Source organism: Alnus glutinosa, chromosome 14 (genome assembly GCF_958979055.1).
Source record: "Alnus glutinosa chromosome 14, dhAlnGlut1.1, whole genome shotgun sequence".
NCBI lineage: Eukaryota > Viridiplantae > Streptophyta > Magnoliopsida > Fagales > Betulaceae > Alnus > Alnus glutinosa.
This window is the reverse complement of record NC_084899.1, coordinates 48186-73339: the sequence shown is the minus strand read 5'-3', so window position 1 is coordinate 73339 and position 25154 is coordinate 48186. Positions and strand designations below refer to the sequence as shown.

Sequence of the window (25154 nt, the reverse complement as noted above, 5' to 3'; positions counted from 1 at the left end):
TATTCAAACAATAAAATTAATTTTGTCTTAGGGAGCTAGGTTAGATCCTTCAAAGAAATCTATAGCTAATCACCTTTTCTTTTCTAGTCTCTCTATTTTGTTCCTTTTCAATTTCTAAAAATTCTAATGGCTTAGGGGCTTATTTATTATTCAAACATAAAATAAAAATTTTGTTTTAGGAGGTTAGATCCTTAAAAGAAATATAGATAATCACTCTAGGATCTTATCACGACCAAAATTAGTAAAATATAAACAAGGACGACATACGTCTAATTTGAATAAGATGGTTAATTAGGCCAGTTTAAGATCATGCCGTAGCTTCTTTTATGATAATATGGAATTCGACAGACTTTGTTAATTAATTACATACTTGTAGATAGACATCAATCCTTTGCAGTGATTCACAAATTAAATTTCCTCTAAATCAACCTAAATCTTCATGGCCAGAAAATAAAAATAAAAAACTCACAAATTTCAGCCAAAAAAAAAAAAATCAAGATCTGAACGCAAAACCTTCAATTCGATCTCACCGCTTGAAACTTTATATTTAAGTTTAATATAAGAAGAAGATAAACAGGTATATATATAGAATTAAGTTAACCGCTAGCTTAAACTTCCAATCCAGCCGTGAATCTGACACCCGTAGACGGCAACCACAAGTTCCCTTCAATGAATTGGGCCACCGTAAAGTTATTAGCCTGACTGGATGCGTTGAATATATGATAGCCTGGCCAGTTAACGCGGCGACCTACCGAGCCTGCGGGCCCATAATTCATGTATTCGCCGTAGAACAATGTATCCAAATGCAAAGTGCCGTTCCACTCGAGCCACCCTTCAGGCCTTACGGCATTGCTCATGTACGACTGCATGATAATGGTTCGTGAATATTGTTTCCAGGGTCTACCAAGGTACGTGGCTGAGGAGTTGACGGAGGCTACCAAATCTGAATCGGCAGAGATGTTACAGAATTGGAAAGAGAAGCCCGTGGGTTGGTTTGGGTCTTTGCGACCCTGAGCGGTTATAGTGTTCTTTTGATTCGGTAGACCCATTTTGGCTAGAATTTGACAGTTTTGGAACACAACTGTGCCATCACCGAATATGAAGTCAATGGTGCCACTGATGCGGCATTCTCGGTAAAATTGGCGCATGGTGTGTGTATATAGCGAGTCTTGGTATCCCTTAATGCCACAGCGGAAGAAGACCGATAGGTCAGAGTCGGATCTTAGTGCCACCGCCTGATGCTTCTGTGGCCCTGCAGTGTTCTCAAATGTGATGTCTCGCGCTATGAACCCTCTGCCACTAACAGCTGCAGTGGTTCCATGAATGACAATAATATGGTATTAGTACACCATGTTTAGATGCTTGTAAAAAGAAAACAGTAGTTGCTACATAGTGTGTTCCAATTTCCAAACATTAACTATGGTTGAATGATCTCAGATTTTGGCTCAAGTGCAGTAAAAAAAACTACAATTTAGCAACTAGTGTGTTCCAATTTCCAATGACATCCCAACTCCAGCATTTATCTACCTTTTAATAAATAAGTTGATAAAACAGGGAAAGCTAACAAACAAGAAATAAGATACTGACCAAAGGTTGCTGAGCGAAATGTGGTCCAACCGTCAATACAATTCCGATCACCGGATATGATAGTAGCGTCCATTCCATCTCCAATGAACATAAGGTTCCATTTCTTCTTCTTAATCTCCACATTCTCCTTATAGACACCCCTCTTAATGTATACGACATAACGGCTCATGCTATAATCAGGAGCTGCTAAGACCGCGTCCATCACCTTTGTGAAATTCCCACTCCCATCTGCAGCTACGATCGCATCAACCACAACCCCGTCTGCTTGAAGCAGTTTCCGGTCCTCGGACATCACCCATGAAGGAAATTGGTCCTTACTTATGAGCCTGCGCCCAGGGTTTTTGGAAACAGGGTGCACCATGCTTAGAAGTTGTTGGACCAAAGAAGTCACTTGGTTAAGGCCACCGGTCACCAAGTCTTTGACAATGCTATTGGTACCGTCAAATCCGTCAATGCATGTGTCCTGATTAACGAATGCAGCGCTTAACCATGTCCTCAAATCAGAACCCTCGTCTCCAGTACTGTTATCTTTACCTGTAAATAATAGAAGAGGAAAAAAAAATGAAAGGGTAAAGACAGATTAATCTGACAAATTGTAAATTTAGGCTTAGACGACAGTTGCACTAGTTAGCTAATGCTTCAAGTAATTGAAAGAGAACTAATCATGACTTGATACAGGAATAATAGGACACTGGATACTCAACACTGCTGAGTGCTGAGTGCTGAGTGCTGAGGGCCCCTGTATCCAAATACGAAAAGCACGAAGCAGGCAGAACAGGTACGTAGCTTCACGGGAGCACACTGTGCTCTAGAAGTACAATTTTAAACCTATCCAATTTCAAGACCCAACTAAGTACATATATATTCCCCTTAAGACAAAGTATTCAACGTAATTAAAGTTTGCTATCACCATTCACCACCATAGCATTTTTTTTTCCACCTTGGGAAAAGCAGAATTCTTTCATAATATATAGATGCATATAATTAAATATATATATACCCAAAAACAAAAAAAGAGTCAAGAGCAAATAAAAAATAGGTACTGGTACCTTTTGGATTCTGGGTAGCAGAGAGAGACCAAGTTAACTCGTCAGACGATAGGTCAAGCAAATCAAGGCAGTCGGAAATGGCGCTGGAAAGCCGAAGATCGCCAAAAACATTAACAAACGGAGAGATAATGGAGGCCACCTGTTTTACAGTGTCGATGGTGTCCTTCACAGAGTTGACGAATTCGGATGAGGGCACCTTTAAGCACTCCAACGGTAAGAAATCTGTGGGAGAGCTAATAGCAAATGAGGGGCACACGCATAGGATAAGCATCAACAAGAGCTTTAACAGCTTTGTGGTAAATGATGGAGCCATTTTGGAACAGTTAAATTGTTTTCTCGATCAGTAAAGAAACAAGGCGAAAGAAAGATATAAGACTCTTTTTACTTGTGCTGTTAGTAGCAGCTAGTGTTTGTGGGTTTATAGCAAATCAAGAACCAGGAGAAGGGTGTATATATTTAAGGCCGATAGGGATGACGAAGTTGGGGAATCGTCTGGTAGGTGAGAGAATTTAAGAGGGGTGGTCGTGCTGTGACATGAGTCATTGTGTTAAATGTGTCATATGGGCCGGGGGAGGCGGGTCTATTATCCAACGTGTCGGCGCGCACAAAAATTAGGTGCGGTTTGGCTTCTCTCTTACTCCATCTCCATATGCAAATGTGCCTTGGTTTTCCTTTCCAGCCTATGAGTTATGAGTTCTGACTAGTACGTACTACTTTTTCCATATGGATCGAAGCCCCTTTTTTGAACCTCCTTCACTGATGAACCTACTTAAGCCATGATTAAAATAAGGGTGATAGTAGCTTTTACTGTCCGAAAAATCATGTCATGTTCTGTGACCATAGACAGAAGAGTATGGGAGGCCCACGCAAATGTCTCCCGCTGGCCTCCTTCAATTCCCACTCCTTTTCCAAAGCCAATATCGTGGTAATTAACGCATTTGCATGAAAATAGACTCTCTTCTAGATTTCTCCTTCCTCGATTTCAGTACTTCTGTAAAATCATGTGTTATAGTACTATTTCAAGCTCTTTCCACTACTGTAGTAGTAATCCAAACACACATCAATTACCTTTTGCTAAGAGCATTCACGACCCTTCCCTATAGCCTTTTCATTTTCTTATATATAAGAAAAATGTCAAAAAAAACAAAAAAAAAACTGTTCACATCAAATATTATATCGATTTCTTAAGCATTGAGAATGCTATAGTTCTACTCAATGTGTAGGATACCAAATAAACTTTTCTATCTATTATTTTAATATAAATTTTTTTTTTTTCTCTCCTCTCTTATCTTTTTGCATTTTATTAAAAATTGTATTGAAATTTTATAAAAAACGTGAGGGTATGTACAAACATATATTTGTAAAGAAAAAATATTTAATTGATTTAAGAAAATATAAATAAAGCTATTGTAGAACATATTTAAATAGAGGTAAAAAATAATTTTGTTCTTTAAATTTTTTTTTAAAAAAAGATGCTTCAAATATTCTAATGTATATGAAATTTTTCTTTTTCTTTTTCTTTTTCTTTTTCTTTTATTTTTTTGTTGTTTTGGGCTTATTTGTTGTATCCCTCCCCCCCGGTTTACCTCTGTAATTGTGTTTGGGTCATTGTGACTCAATACACTTGTGATATCATCTTTACTGGTGACCCCGGCTTTGTGGCATCAGTGCCTCAAGCCAATGGGCCCGCATCTTCCGAAGCATTGTCCCCGCGTACTTTCATTCTTAGTTTTCAATTTGGGTTGCCCAAGCCCTCTTGTTTTTGTTGTTTTAAGTTTTAATTGTAATAGTTTATGATGTACTTAAATAAATAAATAAAAAAAAAAAAACCTTCCGCATTTGCTCATCCATTGTCGGTGAGTTTTTTTTTTTTTGGAGGGGGGGGGGGGGGGGGGCGGGGGGGTGGTGTGTGTGGGGGGCAAGTGAGACAACACAAGGGGAGAGAGAATATACATATAAATGGAACTGCTTCTAGCTAGTAATGGCGGTCCATTTATCTGAGTTGTGTGCAAATAAATTGGTACTCCAAATAATATTGATTATTGAAGTTAGAACTGCTTTTGCTCCTCCTACTGAAGGGTCTTCAAGAAGGGGTCTTTTGTGCCCAACCGTGTTTACAAACAACGACAATAATTGAGATCGAAGGAATCACCAACAACCATATCAAAATTGATCTTCGGAGAGTTCGGAGGTGGAGTCCATGTTTCTAGCTTAATGGGCATCTATGAATTACCCATATAGCGGTGAGTTCATATATATGAAGAAATTTCTCGACTTTTTATTTTTATTTTTAATTTTTCGTTTGTTAGATTTATTTCAGACATGAAAGCTAGAGCAATGAGTGGTTTACTTAAAGGTTCAACTCTCTCTTATTGAGAATCATAACTCCACTTCGATATAAATATATATATATATATATATACACTTTTTTTTTAAAATATATTTTTACATATGAAAACGACGCTGTTTTCATCCTAAAACTAAGGCCAAAAGATTACAAATGAACGACGCCGTTTTCAACCTAACCCTAAAGAATACAAAATGAACCTTCTGACTCATCTCATTCCATTTTCTCAATCTCCATTCTTCACGCCGCCACTCACCTTCAACCTCTCGACTCTCTCTGTCTCTCATCTCTGAAATTCTCCATGGATCACGTTTTATTCTTAATTCTTCAAGGTCTGCGATGCCGATTGGGACGACAGAAACCTGGAGTTCCGTTGCTACATAGATGATTCGAGGTCGCCATGAACCCAATCAACACTGTCGGACTTAAGTGAGATCTAAATTTTTTTTTTTTTTTTTTTTTTGATAAGTTTTTAGATCTGAATATTTTGTGCCATGATTTGTTATTCTAGACCTTGATTTGTTATTCTAAGTCTTAGATCTGAATGTTTGTGGTTGATGATGTGAAATCTGCTATTTTTTGTGTATGATCGGCGATCGGCCAACAGCAAAAAGGTCGGAAAAAAAATTAAAATAATAAAATAAAATAAAACCGGTTGGCAGAGGCGGTTTTCATATTTATGATAATCGCTAGGTGGTTACGGTTAACGATTTTAACCAATAACCAATAACCAATAACCGTAACCACTTTTCGCCCCTAGTAATGTCAAAAGAGATCGAGTTGGGTATCATTCAAAATCTTTTGCACTAATAACGCAAGACAAGCCACGAATGATGTTGCGATAGATAATAATACTCAAGGAATAAAACCAAGTGGGAAGTGTTCTTTTCCCAAAGTAATAAAGGCCAAAGCGATGGTATTTAAAGAGGACGCGAAAACGCGTTGCACAGCTTGCCGTGCCACTTGTCTGCTTTATCCTTTATTAGCCGTGTTTTTGGCCGGCTACATACATTACATTGATTGGACAATAGTTACATTACAATACAAGTATCTTCTATTAATATTATTCAATCGATGACTCTTCTTCCCATGTCATTGTAGATTACAATCTAAGCATAAATGCTTCCTTTGGGGTACGTACATCAACATCCGCGTCCAATTAATGTGCATAAATACATCATCTCATCTTGAATTTGAACGGCTCATGATCTCCTTCTTTTTCTTTTTCTTTTTTCTTTTTGGTCGCCTTCTTCTTCTTCTTCTTCTTCTTTTTTTTTTTTTTTTTTAATCAAATCTTTGCTTTATTTCTCTTTTACTATTGTCTATTGACTTTATGCAATTTGTATAGAGTCTTTTAGGTGGACGTTCATGCCTGACGTTTTTTTACAAATTGATTTGTAGATGATTTTTATAAATAAGTTTTAAAAAGTGACATATATTTTTTAAATTATTAAAAAGCATGTGAAGAATACATATTATTAAAAATATATATATATATATATATATATATATATATATATATATATATATATATATATATATATATATATATATATATATAATTTTCTACATTCGTAAGGAATTTCTTACAAACTATCCCCATCAAATGAGAACCCTTCAAATTTCTTACAAACACCTTTCTAAATGTCTATTATGGAGGCACCGCCTTCTTGTTTTTCTACTTGTGCGTATCTTTACAAATTCAATCATTACAATAGATATATCTAGATAGTAGAATGATGAGGTCTCGAACGTGGCCAAATCTGAACTGGGCCAAAGTAGCCGCCTTTAAACTGAGATTTCTCTGATGGACTTCGTAACTTTAATTTGTGCTTGGGTTTGTTAGGGCCAACCAAACCTTGCATAACAATAAATAACAAATTCTTGGGCTTTTGGGTTTGTTGGTCTTGGGGCATATGCCTCATATGCATTGTTTGACTTTCTTAATTTGTTAAAAATAAGGTACTTATTTTCTATCTTTATTACATTCCTTTTTATCTTATCATTTTCTTTAATTGCTTCTTATTTTCTACTTTTTTATTACATTATTTCCCATTAAATTAGTAATTCAAGCCGATCTCCTATTTGTGTGGCGACACAAAATAAAATAAAATAAAGAGCATGGGAGGATATTTTTGACTCGTGATTTTGTGATGTCCCAACCACTTAATGTAATGGTGATGTGCTATGTCCATTCCCATTATGACTATGGACCATCATTTTCTTTTCCTTTAAGTGTATATTGTAACATTACTTCAAAAAAAATAAAAGCAATTTTTGGCCTATGTGATTTAGAGTTTTGACAAAAAGCTCATTAAATTTTAAAAAGTGATTAATTACTCCTAGATGTAAGCAAAAAAGAACAAATTAGTCAATGTCATTATAAAAGTTTATAAAATTTGTTAATGTGTTAAATGGAGGGGTGGTTCGGCCACCCTCAAATGAAAAAAATAAAATGAAAAATAAAAAAATTGAGGGGTGGCCGAACCACTCCTTTTGGTCGGCCTTGGGGTGGTTTGGTCACCCCTTTTGGTTGGCCTAGTTCTTATTGATGTAGTATATTAATAGATTCTGCCAATTTTTCTAAGGATAGAGACTAATTTGTTCTTTTTTACTCACCGCATGAAGTAATTAATAACTTTTTAAAACTCATGAACATATTTGTCGAAACTCCAAAAAATTAATAACCAAAAATGTATTTATCCCTTTATAAAACAACCTGGCCCAATACTAATTGGTAAATATACATATTTAAAAAATATTTTGAGCTCATTTAAGACCCAAATGAGTTGCTCAGGCCCAAACCAATCTACTGAATCTGACCTAAACTGACCAACCAATAGATTGGGCTTATTGGTTTGTATGGTCCAGAACAATTCTGTTGAGACTTTATCCAACCTGAATAGATCGGTTCATTTTGGCGGAAAAAATAACTTGTATATTACGTGTACCACCTAATTCAATTTCAAATTAAAAGATTTGAAGTCATAATTCTACTCTCAAAACTCAAACGAAGAGAAAACTCTCTCCTTATAGTATATGATAACATTAACGACGAAAATTTTCAGAGCGGTGTTTGAAGTGTTGAAATTTGAGTATGGATATAAAGAGACCGAGAATAGCGGAAAAAAGATAGAGATTTTATGTGGTTCAGTCTATGACCTACGTCTACAGGGTAAAGCCCAAAGAGCTACATTGTGCTCTTATTAACTTTATTATAAAAAATACAAAAGTTTCTATTTATAGGGTTTAGAGTAAACACTAATATAGTAATCAAATCATGGTGATTTGATTACAATTCACTATAAATAGATAATATTACAATATCAACCAAATATGAAATATACGGAAAGTGACGGTTGGAGAACGGATACTAGCTATTAATCCCGTGAAAGGCCAAGCCGTAACTAACAATGATGGTCGGAAATAGAAATTAGCCGTTAATCCTGTGAAGGGCCAAACCATATTGTGCCAAGTTTTGCCAATGAATTGAGCCGCAAATCACAAAAAAAAAAAAAAAAAAAAATCCCAAAAGAGGAGTTTTGAGTTCGCCGAAAAAGTGGTCGGAGAGTGGCAGCAGCTAGTGGAGGACGACGGCCGGCAGCGGATGGTGGTGGTTGCTGGTGGCAGTGAATGCTTGGTCCTTGAATTGGGTTGAGAATGGAGCCTAATAGAATAGGCAATTGGGCTGGTTTAATTGGGCCACAAATAGACCGAAACCCATGGACCATTGAATATGGTCTGAATCAAAATTAAGTGAACCAGGTTTAACCTGCTGGATTGGGTTGACTAATTTGGTCTAGGTCGAAAGCGCTGACGTGGCTAGGGCTGATGTGACACAAAAAAAGTAGGCGCGTGTTAGACACGAGCGACAGGAGGGCGACACGTTGGCGCATGAAAGGTCCGATGGAGGAGATCAAGGCATATCTGGAATCTAAGGCGCTTAATCTACCAATTGGCAGGGCCACAGATGTAATTGGTTGAACACGGCGATGCGTGTGCTAGAAAACTTGAAGATGTGCTCGGCGGGTGGTGACGCATGAGGCATAGAACGATGGATTTTCTTTTACGGGAGGGAAGCCCCGTATCTTGCGAATTTGTTTCTGGACTTATTGTGACAGATTGGACTGCAAATTAAAAGGCTGAAAAGAACTTCAAATTGCGGCTACCGTCACAAGAAAGAGCGCCAGAAGAACGCCGAAAATTCGTCCGAAAGACATCGAAAAATAATCCTACAGGCCACAAGTCTGTGGCTTTGATACTATGTTGAGATTTGTGTATGAATCTAAAGAGACATAGAATAGTAGAAGGATGAGAGAGAAAAAAAAGATAAAGATTTTACGTGGTTTGGTCTATGACCTACGTCCACAGGGTAAAGTCCAAAGGACTACATTGTGCTCTTATTAACTTTATTGTCTAAAATACAAAGGTCTTTATTTATAGGGTTTAGAGTAAATACTAATATGGTAATCAAATTATGGTTATTTGATTACAATTCACTATAAATAGAGAATATTACAATATCAACTAAATATGGAATATACGAAAAATATATTATATTTTCTGTATATTCTAACATGAAGTACTATATTAATTATTTTACTAATTATGCATTATCACGTTATTTTGTAAATGATTTTACTGTACCTTAAACATTTTCTAAACTTCAAGTAGGGTTTCAAAATCGAAATAACGTCAAATGGAGTATAAGTTTTCTTTTTCTTCTTCTTCTTCTTCTTCTTTTTTTTTTTTTTTTTTTTTTTTTTTTTTTTTTTTCTAAAAAAAATAAATTGCGTAGACAAAAAATGTAGCTATGTATAGAGAGCAAAATGGATAGCACTTTTGAAAAACACGTGGCATGTATGTATTGAATTCAAAAGAGAATAACTTCTATTCGGTGGTGGCAAAAACCACCACCTTTTTGCCCACCAATAAGAAGTTGACATATCAGCATGAAACAAAAAAAAAAACACAAAAAATGTAAGTGTCGGCAAAAACACTGGATCATCTCCTTCCTTCACTCTTTTAGTCTTTAGAAAAAAAAAAAAAAAAAACCAAAAATCCTCCTCCCAGCCACTGCCCCACGCAGCCACGCCGGACCTCGAGATCGGCGGCAACTCCACGGCGTCAGAACTCGGAGGAGAAGACGAACGTGGTGGGTAGTCCCTGTACGGGAAGGAGAAGATGAATGTATCGGCAACTTCTTGGACCCAAAGTTGGCCGGGGGAGGCCGCGCGGCCATCCCCGGGGTCTGGGGGTGGCCTTCGGCCAACCCTAGATCCATCTAGGGCTGGCCCGATGGCCACCCCAAGCCCTGCGCGGCCACCCCCCACCACTGGGGGGTGGCCGTGCGGCTACCCCGGTCCATGGGGCGGCCGCGTAGCCACCCCCGAGGTCTGGGGTTGGCCCGAACTTCGGGATGGCCTTCGGGCCAATCATTCCGTTGGCCGAGTGGACATCGATCTGTAGGAGGAGTAGCGTTCGGTGGTGTGTTCCGACTCGGGAGTTGGCGGCGTGTTCCGGCTTGGGCGGTGCCGGCAGCATCCAGACCCACATCGGAGGAGCAATGTTTGGTGTCGTTGGTTTTGGCCTGGCTGGTGTTCTGACCCGGTCGGTGGCAGCGGGTCCATTACGGGCGTTGGCGGCGTGGTCTGGCCTGGGCGGTGCCGGCGGCGTCCGGCCTGGCTGTGGCGGAATGTCTGCTTGGGCAGGGGCAGAATGTCTTTGAGAGGGAAATGGGGCAAAAGATCCAGTGTTTCAACAACAATTGAAATTTTTGAGTGTTTTTTTTTTTTTTTTTTTTTTTTTTTTTTTTTTTTCTGAGATGACGTGTCAAAATGTAATTGGAGAGCAGAAAACCCTTGTTTTATGCTATGGCCTGACAGAAGGGGCTCTCAATTCAAAATTATAGTTTTTTCTTTTCTTCTTTCTTAGCAATACAAGAGAGAGAGAGAGAGAGTGAAGAATTCAAAATTATAGTTGACAAACACTATAATGCTTCGATAAAACCCATATTAATTTATTTTCATATGGACTCACGAGGGATGTTCATGTTAAGAATAATAACAAAGCAAACAAAAAAAAGAAAAAAACACTTCTCTTAGTTCTCTATTTGTTTTAGAGAAAGACGCTCCCTCATTTCTCTAGATTTATGTTCTTCTTGTGAGGCTCTCCACTGCCTCCGACGAGTGTTCTAAGGGAGGAATGATAGATCATTTTCTCTCTCTTCTCCCTTCCTCCATTCTCCGTTCTCAACCATCTGTCTTTGCTCTTTCACTGTTCCTTTACAATTTTTTTGGTTATTCTTCCTCCAAAAAACGCAGCGTCAACTCGATCTTCCTCTACCATAGATTCGCTCCCCCCACCACTTTTGGCCTCCACTTTGTTTCCTTTCGGTTATTTGCACTTGTGAGAGACTTGGAGTCCAAATCTAGGTTTTTTCAAGCTAGATTTGCCATTTTTTGTCAGTACCACCCACCAATACGCCTCACCACCGTCATCCTCGGTGTCTTCGTTCCCCAATGCCTCCCTCCGCACCTCTACGTGGCACTCACGCTCCTTTGCATGGATCTCACACACCCTCGTGTGGTTCCCATGTGCCACCCTACTACTGCTTACCTCGTTGATGCTTTTTTTTTTTTTGGTGTTAAGTTGTTTGCTTTGTTTTTCTGTTTTTGTTGCGGTGTTTTGTGGGTTATGATCTTCCTGTTCCTATGTGGTTTAATTTAGTTGTGCAGACTTTAGCAACCCGAGTTCGTTACTCTTATTTGGCAGCTTCTGACATGACAGTTCTTATTCTTCATCAACTTACTTACTGTGATTGTTGCATATTTCAAGCAGATTAGCTTCTTGGCCTGATTTAAAAACCGCATCATGCGGCCTAATTTTTGGTCTTTAGACCTTGATATGGAGGATCGAACCATTTTATTTTATTTTTAATTTATTGTTTGTATATTCTGCATTGTAATTCTGTTTGAATTTGTTGTTAGGCATTCCACCCCTTCCTAATTATTTTTTATTTCCTTGTAACGCTTTTCCCATTTGTTTAGAATAAAAAAAAAAAAAGAAAAAAAAAAGGGGGTATAAAGGCAACCTGTTAAATGTGTATTCTGCTAATCTGTTGTGCCCTCCTATACATGCATATATACACGTATCCTTTTGTCAAACATTCATGTAAGCTCGATAAGATTTTACAATCCTACACAGTTACACGCACATGTTATGTAACGACCCACCCCCAATAACACAATATTGTCTATTTTTTGCTCTCTCTAACCAGACTTTCCAGGAGGTCACCCATTCTGAGATTGCTCTCGCAGAAGCATACTTAACTGCGAAGTTCTGATAGGTTCATGGCCATCACGGCTTTATAATGCGTTGTGTCATAAATAGTGCATTTATACATATAAACACATCTCCATTCCCAGACGATGTGTGACATCACATGTTATCTCCATTGATGTATTGAACCACCTTCTTAGATGTGCCCGTATATATATAATTATGACGTTCTTCAACTTCTATGGTTAGTAATACTTAGGGTTTCTGTGAGATTGTAATTTCGTAGATCAAAAGTACGATTTCAAATTAAATTGCAGAAAATGAACTGTTTGGAAATTGCATTTTTAAAAAATTATGATTTAAAAACGCAGAAAACTGATTTTTCAAATTGTAGACAAGAGGATATTTTTTTAAAAATGCATAATTTTAATTACTAACATGCGATTTTAGAGGCCAAATTGCAATTTTGCCAAACGCTTAACTACATTTTTAAAAATCACTTTTTCAAATCGCACATTTTAAAATCGTTATTTTTAAATCGCACTTTTTGAAATTGTATAATATAAATCGTTTAGGAATTGCATTTTTAAAAATTGCGATATGAAAAGCAGAAAATCTGCTTTTTCAAATCACAGATAAAATGATATTTTTTTGAAAACACAAAATTTCAAAGGCTAATTTGTGATTTTTAAAGGTTAAACTGCGATTTAAAAATCACTTTTTTCAAATCGTACATTTTAAAATCATTATTTAAAATTGTACTTTTTGAAATTGTAAACCCAAACGGGCCCTAAGTATAATCCTATTTTTTTTTATTTTTTTATTTTTTTTTTTATTTTTTTCGAGAATGAGAAGTATAATTGTCTATCTTAATTAAGATGGTATATATGTATATCCTATGCATGCACGCACCGTGAATCCGTGATAATATTACAACGGGATTTGATTCTTACACTACACCATGTGCAGTTATTGTATTGGTGTTGTAAATCTAACATTTTCCTATTACAACTTAGACGGCCATGTTAATCCGGTCCATTCCTCTCGAGGAGCGACTTCAACGTTAAAAATCTTTAATTTTTCTTATTTATGGATGAAGGTGTTGAGTAAGGAATAGTGCTGCAAATTTTTAAAGTGATATGCCAATTTAATACAAACTCAGCATAAAATTTGCGAGTTAAAATTTTGTAAAATAAAATTCGAGATAACCCGCTAAACCCATGAGTATATATATATATATATATATATTTCATCATTGAAAAATTAAAACCTAAGTCTTATTCCTAGTTGTAGCGTAACTCATTTTGATGTTCAATAATTATAATTTTTGTGCTAATATCTTTATATAAATGGCATTTTTATGCTCACTATTTGAGAATTTTGTTAATTAAACGGGTTGGCCAATCCAACATAATTTATTTATTAAATTGGTTTTATGGATCTGGTCGTGATACTCGCCTATTTGATCGGATAATATCAGAATTAAAAGGCCTGATATATTTAATTAATTAAGTAAAGTTTGGGGACTGACCCGGATATGGGCAATATGGCACGTGGTTTTCCAGTAGTAAATGTTGGGAGGGTCCATACGGAACTCCGGACAAGAGAGATGGGAACTGCCTAACTGGACATATAAAGTATGGTTTGGATCTGGCTCTTATACACGTGGTTACGTCCAGTTTGACGGTCTCCGCAAATTGTTTTGTCCATTACGAAAGATTAATATGATTTACATAACCCTCTTCACTCCTTCATTTCCAAAGTTTATGTAGGGTGATTTTTTTTTATTAGAATTAATTTTTATGCACCAAAGGCTACGTGAATCAAGCCGAATATTCTCTCTAGAATCAGGCATTTTGTGGATAGTATTAGAATAGAGATTAAATTTTTTAGATGTGCTTATGTAATTCATGTTTTTCAGTTGTATAATAGTGCTGCTCATACACCAACTAAAGAGGCTCCTTGCAATGTTTTAAATAAGGTATAGCTAAAAAATATTTTTAGGTGTATTGATGAGATTGAACTTTGAGAACAATGTACTTCAAGATTTTATTTGGGATCAGTTTTTTTCAATTCAATTGCAGAATTTGTTAAAAGAAAGAAGCCCAATAATGCTATAGATTTTTTCCCATTATCCTATCTCTCCAAAACCTATGTGCCTATCTGGTTTGGTTATTTATTTATTTTTTAAATACCAGAAAACTACGCTGCACAGACTTTTGAGTGATGAATGATGTATGGCACTCGATCACCTCAAATAGGTTTTGGGTGATGGAGGTGACGTGTGACATTACTTTTACCAAATATCCATCTCACTGAAGTGGACTACGTCAGATGCTTACAACGTGGATTGTGATAAGTGGATTGTTGGTTTATGAATCTATGACATGATAAGCACCCCCGCGTACTTGTCTCTATCTGCGGTACCCACAAGATCACGAGGCTGATGCGTCTGACATATCGTAGGAACTTTGTGCCTCACTTCCTTCATCCCCTCCCTCTCTGTTTCTCTGTTTTCTCGCTCGGTCAGGCGATAAAAACAAAGCGAACGGTTTTTGTCTTTTTAATTTGTTTACATTTGCAGAGGCGGAAAGGGCATTTTTAGGAGATAGTAACCTACATTCTCTTTGATCAGCTGAGAGAGTCCAAGTAATTCCTCTAGATAGACTCTTCCCATTATCATTCATTTTGTGTGTCTGCCTTTTCTTTTAACTGCACTCTGCATTTCAATTCTTAGTTTTGCCTTTTGGTCCTCTATGATTTTAGTTTAGTTTTTTTTTTTTTTTTTCATCAAAATAAAAGTGACATGTTAAGCTTTTTCTATTTTCTAATTTCATTTTAAGCTTTTGATACATTTGAGGCTGAAAATTTGACTGGGTTGCCATTTCTATGGAACGTATTGCTCGTGCAACTGATAAACAGGCACATTTACAGTACGCCATGCTTGGGAATGGTGTAATCGGGATCCTCTCCGAGTCTTGCAATAAGTGGGAAAGAAGGGTACCTCTGACCCCATCACACTGTGCTCGACTTCTACACAGCGGAAGGGATAGAAGTGGAGTGGCTCGCATTATCGTGCAGCCATCCACAAAACGCATTTATCACGATTCACAATACGAGGATGTGGGCTGTGAAATATCAGATGACTTGTCAGAATGTGGCCTCATCCTGGGTGTTAAACAACCGAAGGTGCTGGCATTCTCTGTACTTTGCTTCCAAATGTATGCCCTTGAACTTAGCAAATTGTTGACATAATTATTTTGGCCGCAGCTGGAGATGATTCTTCCCCACAGAGCTTACGCCTTCTTCTCCCATACGCACAAGGCCCAGAAAGAAAACATGCCTTTGCTAGATAAGGTATCTCCATGTTTACACATCTTAATAGAAGAAATTCAATTTGTGATGACATTTTTGCTTCTCCTGACTCTCTCTGTCTCTATGATATGTAGATACTCACTGAGAGGGTGTCATTATTTGATTATGAGCTTATCGTTGGGGACCATGGGGAAAGATTGCTTGCGTTCGGAAAATATGCTGGTAGAGCTGGATTAATTGACTTCCTACGTGGGTTAGGACACAGTATGTTTCCCTGCCTACAATACCTTTTACAAATTCCTCTGTTTTCATTAAAGAAAAGAGGTTTTGGACTACAATTACCCTTCAGATATCCAAACTTAGAGCTTGAATAAGTGCAGGCTCTGACTTTTATTCAGATGATCTCATTTAGTTATGTTGAATCCTGACCATACTTTCCTCTCATTAGGGTATCTAAGTCTTGGATATTCAACACCTTTCCTCTCACTGGGTGCATCTTACATGTATCCTTCCTTGGCTTCTGCCAAGGCTGCTGTAATCTCAGTGGGTGAAGAAATAGCAACTCTTGGACTGCCATCTGGAATTTGTCCGCTGATCTTCGTCTTCACTGGTTCAGGAAATGGTAATTTTTCCATTGCAAATGACTCTCCCTTCGACCATCCATATTTGTATCTATTGAAAATTAAAAGTTACCCTATTGTTGAAGTGGATTGCAACGTCTTGATATCTACACTTAGTTTACTTTATGATATCATCCATGCGAGGTTCTTCTAAATGCTTCTGATTACAACTCTCAAAACACTAATAGCAACAGTTTTGGTTCTTGTATAGTTTTCTTTCCTTTTTGCGTTAGGAACATTACAAGTGATTTTTGTCATAAATTTCTATAGCATTTAATATGTACATAACTTTTTTATTTAATTTTTAATTCTCTCTTTACTCATTTCTTCTGTAGCTTCTCTTGGTGCACAAGAAATATTCAAACTTCTTCCTCATACTTTTGTGGATCCAAGTAGGCTTCCAGAGCTATTTGAGGTGGTAAGTTAAGAGTATCATATCTGTTCCTGTGGTGGTTCATCTAATCATAGGGCATAGGTAGGATTGCTTTAGCTCACGGTTCATTTGTTGAAACTATAGTAGGTAATCCCTTCTGTTTCCAGCTCACATTTTTTTGTTGTTGACCATAAACTGGAGTAAATAAATGTATCCAACCTCATTTCCTTGAGGTATAAGGTCAGTGAGAGGTCTGGACTTAATGTAGACCTGTATAAAGACAAGTTTGCCTTGTGTTGTATAGCATCTTTAATCTGAACCCACAAAGAGGCCTGGTCCAAAACTCTGTCCACAATGAAGACGAAGCAGTTTCTCGAAAGATTAAGTGTGGGATTGTTTACGATTCTATCATCCAAAAAAGAATTGATATTGTATGTTATTAGAATATTAATTATTAACTAAATGATTAAATCAATAATTTTCTATCAGTTTAAGTTTTTGGAATAAGTGATAATTTAACATGGTACAAGAGTAAAGATCGTGAGTTCAAACCCTGACTCCCACAGTTTATCCCACATTTCAATTAAAATATTCACCGTGTTGGGTCTTACTTATTAAGGGGGGGTTTGATCCCACATTTGAGGGGGAGTGTTAAAATATTAATTAAATGATTAAATCAATCATTAACTTAAGCTTTTGGAATAAGTGGTCATTTAACACCTGTACATTTTCTTCTGCATTTGTTCTTCTGAATTTTCTGAAATATTATCTTTCATATCCCTGTGGATAAGCTTTTCCTTTTGTTTATCTATTTCAAAAGTCTGCAGATAAAGCGTCTGCATTTCAAAATCATATTGTCTACCTATCTAAACATATAAACAGATATATTTTCATTAAATAAGTCCAGCAAGTTATACCATGTAATATCATATTACGTTTAAATGTTGGACTTCATCTAATTCTTAATTTACAAGAATAAAACTTAATGAAGGGAATAATTATACAAAGTAGGAAACTTTCATCTTTCTAGGTAGTTGAATAAATTCAACCAAAAGAAAAAAAAGAAGATAGTTTTGAATATGTAAAAAAATTTCAACATCAAATAAAAGCATCTTCAAATTTCTAGTTAGTTTCATCACTTGCTTTGCACAACTTGGGAGGGCTCTGGCATGATGCCCTAAATGGTCGAGCTCTTTCCTTCATCTTTAAGAGATAGGGGCGGAGTTTCAACTACCAGGTCGTGTTACAGAGGGCCTTCTTTCAAAAAATATGCCATCTTAGGGCTATATTGTGACTAACTAGTAAAAAGCCTAAAGGCGGAAGCGATCTTAGAAACCAATCATGTTCTAGTAAGAAAGCTCAATATTGTATTCGTTTAGACATTCCATACCGGGACAGATTGGAATAGGGTTAAGTTATATACATTCTAATTATGAGAAGGGGTTAATTCAAGTGTATCTAAATAGATACTCTGTTTGCATATAGATTCCCATAAGTTGCAGTCACCATTAAAGGTCAACTGCAAAATATTTTTTTGTTCTATTTCTTTCTTGTTGCAATTGGAGAAAACAGTCCAGCTGAAGATAGAGTAATTAAAGGTGAAAAATTTAATGAAACCTTCTGTATTGTATGAAGAGAAAAGTTTGGAAATTGATTATTAATATCAAGGAACTTTTTTCTGGAATCAAGCAAAACAGTCATAGAAATTAAGAACAAAGATGTGCAAAAATATATTTCCAACCAGTTCGTATTGATCGGAAAGGCACAAAGTCTTGAGTCCGGACACCATCCTCACAAAAATGTCTGGTGTGCTGGTGGCTATTTCATTGAAATACGTTTTTTTTCCCCAATCCTTGATCGTCTGTCTTTTTCATTTGATGAGTTAATTACAACACTTTTTTTAGCATGGAAAATATTGAAATTTTTCTTTTTGATCAGGCCAGGGATCTCTCTCAACCTGCACGTGCATCAAAGAGAGTCTTCCAAGTATATGGTTGTGTTGTGACTTGTCAAGATATGGTTATACATAAAGACCCCACTAAAGTATTTGACAAAGTAAGTTACGGCTTTGTTTCCTCTCTCTCCCTCTCTCTCCCTCCCTCTTTTTTAAGTTTTTTTATTGGGTGGGGTAGATCTCTTTTCTATCTTTCTTCCTATCCCATATATGAAACTACAATGATTTGCTTGTTGTCTTGAAACCCATGTTTAATTTTTCTCGAGTTTGATGCCTTCTCTCTTATTCATGATTACATCATGTGGACCAAATAACATTGAAAACAGGTTCTTTGACCTTTAATTGCTTAAGTTCAAAGTCCAAGCTTATAGCCAAGCCCAAAGGTATTGATCAGAGATTTGACTTAGGTTTGACGGGCTCATCTTTGATTCTTTTAGGCTTTGAATGTCAAGTATCATTAGTTGGAAGTGAAAGCATTGATGTCCTTGGGCATAATTGAGTTTGTGACTATCTTCAAACATAATGTACTTATTCTAATAAACATTTTATCTTGTTAGGCTGACTACTATGCACATCCAGAACACTACAATCCAATTTTCCATGAAAAAATAGCTCCATACGCATCTGTAATTGGTATGTAGTCCTCTTTTCTACTAACATATTCTGAGTCAAATTATATGCTTTAGCTTTTGCCATTATTAGTCAAAACTCAATTGTGGATTTTTTGCTGCTATTATTTTGCTAATTAACTTCAAATGTACTCTTTAATAGTGAATTGCATGTATTGGGAGAAAAGATTTCCTCGGTTGCTTAGTACCAAGCAACTTCAAGATCTCATCGGGGCAGGATGTCCACTTGTTGGAATCTCTGATATAACTTGTGATATAGGGGGCTCCATGGAGTTTGTTAACCAAACCACATCAATTGACTCACCTTTCTTCAGGTATATATATATATATATATATATATATATATATATATATATATATTTTTTTTTTTGTAGGTTCATTTCCTTTTCATACATTTTTATCTTGTTCTCTATCTTGTGGACATTGTACGTCATTTGGTGAACATGTGAGTTTCTGCTTCTTAGATTGACTCCAGACACATGCCAAGCTAAAACATTGAACACAGCCCAAAAAATTATAAAGTTCAGTAGTTTAGAGGCCCCGGAAGAATGAAATTAGACTTGATGTTTCTATGTGCTTTCAACCCTTCTCTTATACTTAGGGAAACAGTTTGTATAGTTGAAGAAGAAAATGGGTAAAACAAGTGTAGAATGTCGCACTTGAGTGGAAAAGAATGATGGTTCATTTAGACACCTTCATGAATTGTTCTAATCCGGAAGCTAACACATTTCCAGCTACCATTTTGCCAACATGAATCGTGATATATATATATATATATGTGTGTGTGTGTGTGTGTGTGTGTGTGTTTATAGTTGTGATATTAGTATGGTTTTCTAGGGTAGGAGGAGGAGGAGGAGGCAGCAGACAAGGAGATGTTTTTGGTGAGAGAATGAAAGATCAATACATTAGCAATAAAATATCACATATAATTAAAAAAGGTAAGGAATTTTGAGAAGAATATGGAATGCAATAAGATGTGGGTTATGTGATACGGCAGTAAGACCTTTGATCTAGTGTAGATTTGATTTGATCTAGCGAAAAAGATGCCACCTTTCAATCTGATTGGCACAAACAAAGAGTTTACGAAGAAATTCCTGCAAAAGCAGAAGATCAACAAAAGATAACATTAAGATTGAAGATGGAATAACATCTAGGCTCAAAGAATCCCATAAAATATTCAGACGTGAAATTTTATGTAATGGATAAGGAAAGGCTGTTTAAAATGACCTGAAAGAGGCTATTTATGATAGCCTTTAATAACCCTAAAATCTCAGTGAAGTTTGATAATTATAGATGTCATTGGGGAAGGGAGAGTGTTGGTTGAGGAGGAAAAGGTGAGGAAGGAGGATTTTGCTAGGGAGTTGGAGAGGTTGCTTCTTTGTGAAGAAGTGAGATGGAGACAGAAATCTCGGACTCTTTGGTTGGGAGAGGGAGATAAGAACACAGAGTTTTTTCACAGGGTGGCGAACTCAAATAGAAGAAATAATACCGTCGAATCTTTACTTGTTAATGGGTCCTCATCGTCATATTCTACATAGATAAGGGATTATATAGTACAGTTTTATATGCAACGGTATTCAGAAAAGTTTAGTTGGATGCCAAAGATGAATGGACTCTCTTTTCAAGCCATTGGCGAAGATGAGGGTTCAGTTGGAAAGAGACTTTCAGGAGAGCGATGTTTTTGAGGTGGTTAAAAATCTGAATGGAGATACAGCCCTGGAGCCTTATGGGTTTTCTTTGGGTTTTTTTCATACATGCTGGGAGATTTTGAAAGAGGATATAATGGCAGTTTTTAGAGAATTTCATGGTAAAGGGCGGTTTGAGAAAAATATTATTGCTACTTTCATATCTCTCATACCAAAGAAAGTTGGTATGGTGGATATTAAGGATTTTTGTCCTATCAGCCTAGTGGGTGCTATATACAAAATAATTTCTAAGGTGCTAGTGAACAGATTGAAACAGGTGTTGGAGAAGATCATATCAAATTCACAAAATGCATTTGTTAAGGGGGAGACAAATTCTGGATTCAGTTCTGGTTGCAAATGAGTGTATTGATAGTCGATTTAAATGGAGTACCGGGTTTATTATGCAAGTTGGATCTCAAAAATGCATATGATCATATGAATTGGCTGTTCCTTAAATGGACCCCCAGAAATGGAGAGCATGGATAGCATTTGATTGTGATCTTATTAATAGCCCTACTATCCGCACACATCCTCCATGAACCATCCTTTTTAGATGTAAGCAGGTGGCGCGGGGGGGGGGGGCAGCACATGGGATTTTGCTCTCACGTTTAGAAGTTATTTGTAGGCAATGAACTGTTAAAATTCTTAACATATCATGTTTCTGATTGATGTTGGACATCCTGTTCATGTCTAATTTGCTTCACGTGCTTGACTATCATTTTGGGATCTTCAATTGTGTTTCTGAATAATCAAATATGTGACGCTAAAAGATTTTTATCTCTATTGATGATATGTTCAATCATGTTTTCCAGATATGAGCCCTCAAATGATTCATATCATCAAGACATGGAGGGTAATGGCGTGATATGTTCAGCTGTTGACATTCTTCCAACAGAGTTTGCAAAAGAGGTGAAGTACTCTCATCCAGGCATTTCTTTTCTATTATTTATAACTTTTCCCCCTATGGAATATCACTAGGAGAACGCTTAACTGTCCTGGTGTCTATTAACATGCCCCTTAATTGTGGAAAGGCTTCCCAACATTTTGGGGACATACTATCCCAATTTGTTGGCAGTTTGGCTTCTGCAACAGATATTACGAAGTTACCTGCACACTTAAGAAGGGCTTGCATAACTCATGGAGGAGCCCTTAACTCTTGGTATGAATATATTCAACGTATGCGGAACTCTAATTCAGAGTAAGCTTCTTTTCCATAGAAGATTCCTTTGCCTTTTCATTGGTACTACATTTATATATGGTAATAATTGGGATTCCACAGGATTTAATTGTTATTGAGCTCAAGAACCTGGAGTAGGAAGTGTCCTCCGTGATTGCTCTCTTTTCAATAAAATAGTGAACTCAGTTTTATACTAGGTCAAAGTGAAAGCTTATTAGAAATAAAAAAGAAGCTTCAAATTAGACTTAGACCAATATGCCTTCACTATATGTACCTTGAGTTTTTCTTTATTTCTCACCTATATACCTATCTACTCATTTTTGCAAAAACAGAATCTTAAACTATTGACTGCAGCTCTGAAGGTTCCTCTATCTCAATAATTTTTGTAAATCTTGTCTACTTTTTTCTCCAAAAAATTGGAATCCAAGAGGAGAATTTTATCTACAGGAAATTTGTGGATAAATATAAGATAATAAGAAAAATTTAGAGAACTATAGTCGCTCCAAAGAAAATGAATATTTCCTAGAAATAGTAAGAATAAACTTAAAGTAGGTTTTCGAAGATGAAAGGATGGATTTTGGGCTTGAGAATGACACAAAGACGTGTGCATTGAAGAAAGCTTTTCGGATTGGGGTCTTATGCACGATTATGATACTCTTAGCAAAAGTTATGACCAATGTAGTTTCGCATGCTCAAAACCACGCCACCTCGTGCTCCCACATGTTAGCTCCTATGCCACCTCGTGCTTCTACTTGTCAACAGACATGCCACCATGTGTCACCTACTATGCCACCTTGTGCTTCCATGTCTCAACACCTTGTGCTGCCACGTGTCAGCCGCTATGCCATCTCGTGCTTCCACACCACCTCATGCCTCCACGCCACCTCATGCTGCCATGTGTCAAAATTCCTTAAGGGCTAAGTAATGGTTCATGAGCTTGTAGAACTTCTATAAATAGCAATCCTCTGAACGTGAAATTTCATAAGTTTCTCATTCTTTCATCCTCTAACATCTAAAAAGTTATTTTTGAGAGAAAAGAGAGACTTTGAGAAATTCTGAGAAGAAGGGAGCATGCAGTAAAGCTCAGTACGGTCTCGAACCAAGGAGGATTAAGTTCAAGAGTTAAGCAAAAGTTTTTTTTTGATAAGTAATAAACTGGTCTTATTAAAAGCGTAAGGCACTTCTAAGTACACCGGAAGTATACAAGAGGAAGCACCTAACTAGAAAATGAAAAACAAAACATTCCACAAAAAGAAATAAACCCAACAAACCCTCAACAACCAAAAGCCCTCAAACCTGAACCCTCAACTCGAAACCCACAAAGAGCACTCAAAGCTACAAGAACGAAACCCAAACAAACCCACAACAACCAAAGCCCTTAAACCCAAAACCCACAAGGAACACTCAACGCTCCAGCACTTGAGCCTTTCATTTCCTTCACCTAGAAGACAAGCTTGCATCGCTGTAGTCAATGGAGCTTTTCAGATTCAACACCTCTCTTTTTCCTTTGATCTTCAGATGCGCACCCTTTTTAACTAGAAGGACCTTGTCTTCAATGGCATCTCCAACCCCATCCGACACCCAATCAAAGGACATGTCGGGATGACAGACACCCAAGGGGTAAAAAAAATCTCCCTAGACGGGCCAAAAACCAATTGGCCACTTCTAAGATTGAGTCAAGCCATTCGACCCGAAATCCGACCCCTTCTCAGCAATAGGAGCAGCGCAACTACTCCAAGGGGAAGGAGCAAAACCATCAGAATACCCCTTAGATTCCAAATCCGAGCACCCAGAGGCAGATGAAGGGGACCAGGACCAGAGATTGCCGGAGCAGAAGGCATCAGAAGAGAGGCAGAGGAAGGAGACCTAGGGGCAGAGAAAGGGGACCCAGAAAGCACCAAACCAGGACCAGAAATCGCTGGAAAGGCATCAGAAGAAAGTGCACATCTTCTACCGCCCGTTTTGCAGGTCCCTCGGAGACAGAGATCAGTGGCCAACGACGTGGAGCCGGCGCCTTCAAGAAGTTTAGCACCTTTAGACCTCTCAGGACTGGTTGGAGCAAATAACCCGCCACTGATGTCAACCGTTGTCGTCACCTCCGGCCGTTGAAGATTGACTGTAGACCCAAAACCCAAAGAGCACTTAAAACTTGCTTCAGGGTCCAACGGGAGCCCTAGACCCATAACCTCAACCCGCTTCTTGGATTTGGGCTTTGTCAAAACCCGGCCCAGACGTAACCCTTTAAAACTAAAATTAGGTTTAAGACCCAGCCTAAAAGCATACGAATGACGCATCAACGACCCAAATACCCGACTCAACAACTTCACTAGAAAGTTCCATGTCCGCAAATTCAAACGAGGCACAGTCTTCCTCGCAACACTTGGTTTACCTTGGGTAGAGAGGAGACATGCTGAACGTCCCTTGCCTTGCAGATTCAACGGCAGGTCTTTACCCTGCAGTTCCTTCTCCAACATAGAGCAGTCCAGCGGAATCATTGTCACCTCCTTTAGGGCTGTTGGTCTCACTGCCGAGAGAAAATTAGCCCTCCTCTCAACCAGTGGAAACTGAAACTTGACAAGGCCCTTTGACCTTACCAGCTCCGTGAACGATGGTAGAGCGCCACCCACAATGGCCCATGCTCCATCTGAGCTTGGGGAGGAAACCTTCAAACCCAAAACCTCCTTTCCATCCTTCTTCACCACAAGAGACGACACACCAATAGGAGAAGACCCAAACAAAGGCCCCTCATCCTTTCCACCCTCCTTCTTCGCCGAAAGCGAAGACCCACTCCCACACCCCACCGAAGCAATAAGGAAGTCTTTTGCCTTACTAAGCTCACTGGCAAATTTGTGCTAGCCCCACCCTCCACGACCCTCAGGGATCAATAGAATCCCTCTCCGTCAGCCCATCCCATAAGTTGCCGCCTCTAAAAACTGGCCATCTTTGTTCCCACCTCTACGCACGATCAGAACCTTTGTCCCTTCCCTGAAAGATTTGAAAAACTCTTTATCTCCAAGGAAACCCAAGAGCGTCTCCATCGTCGCCGCTAGCCAGATGGTGCACTGGTTGCTCAAGAGGACCTCACCGAAAAAGCCTTTCCTCTTTTCTTCAATCCATAGTACCGACGCCCCATCCAA

General features: G+C 37.7%; 2 protein-coding genes across 2 annotated transcripts in view; one reads left to right on the top strand and one right to left on the bottom strand.

Annotated features, from left to right (window-relative positions):
* Window positions 1–501: 501 nt before the first annotated feature.
* On the bottom strand, window positions 502–3171 carry LOC133858052 (pectinesterase/pectinesterase inhibitor PPE8B-like). Its single transcript, XM_062293476.1, has 3 exons — window positions 2637–3171; window positions 1588–2121; window positions 502–1306 (listed from the first exon to the last, which is right to left on the bottom strand). Exons 1-3 carry the CDS (start codon window positions 2947–2949, stop codon window positions 609–611), a joined length of 1545 nt encoding a protein of 514 aa, XP_062149460.1. The 5' UTR covers window positions 2950–3171; the 3' UTR covers window positions 502–608.
* An 11557-nt stretch (window positions 3172–14728) lies between these two features.
* LOC133857423 (alpha-aminoadipic semialdehyde synthase) overlaps window positions 14729–25154 on the top strand; it is a 32892-nt gene continuing 22466 nt past the window's right edge. The window contains exons 1-11 of the mRNA XM_062292690.1: window positions 14729–14913; window positions 15187–15453; window positions 15535–15621; window positions 15714–15843; window positions 16028–16201; window positions 16535–16617; window positions 18511–18627; window positions 19084–19159; window positions 19298–19469; window positions 21653–21749; window positions 21872–22038. Of these exons, the coding sequence (XP_062148674.1) occupies window positions 15205–15453; window positions 15535–15621; window positions 15714–15843; window positions 16028–16201; window positions 16535–16617; window positions 18511–18627; window positions 19084–19159; window positions 19298–19469; window positions 21653–21749; window positions 21872–22038 (1352 nt within the window). The 5' untranslated portion in view covers window positions 14729–14913; window positions 15187–15204. The remainder of the gene's footprint in view (window positions 14914–15186; window positions 15454–15534; window positions 15622–15713; window positions 15844–16027; window positions 16202–16534; window positions 16618–18510; window positions 18628–19083; window positions 19160–19297; window positions 19470–21652; window positions 21750–21871; window positions 22039–25154) is intronic.

Coding starts and splice junctions, on each gene's coding strand:
- LOC133858052 (XM_062293476.1), bottom strand. CDS start 2,949: ATGGCTCCATCATTTACCACAAAGCTGTTAAAGCTCTTGTTGATGCTT. Junction 2,122..2,636: donor TGCTACCCAGAATCCAAAAG/GTACCAGTACCT, acceptor TATTATTTACAG/GTAAAGATAACAGTACTGGA. Junction 1,307..1,587: donor ATTTCGCTCAGCAACCTTTG/GTCAGTATCTTA, acceptor GAACCACTGCAG/CTGTTAGTGGCAGAGGGTTC.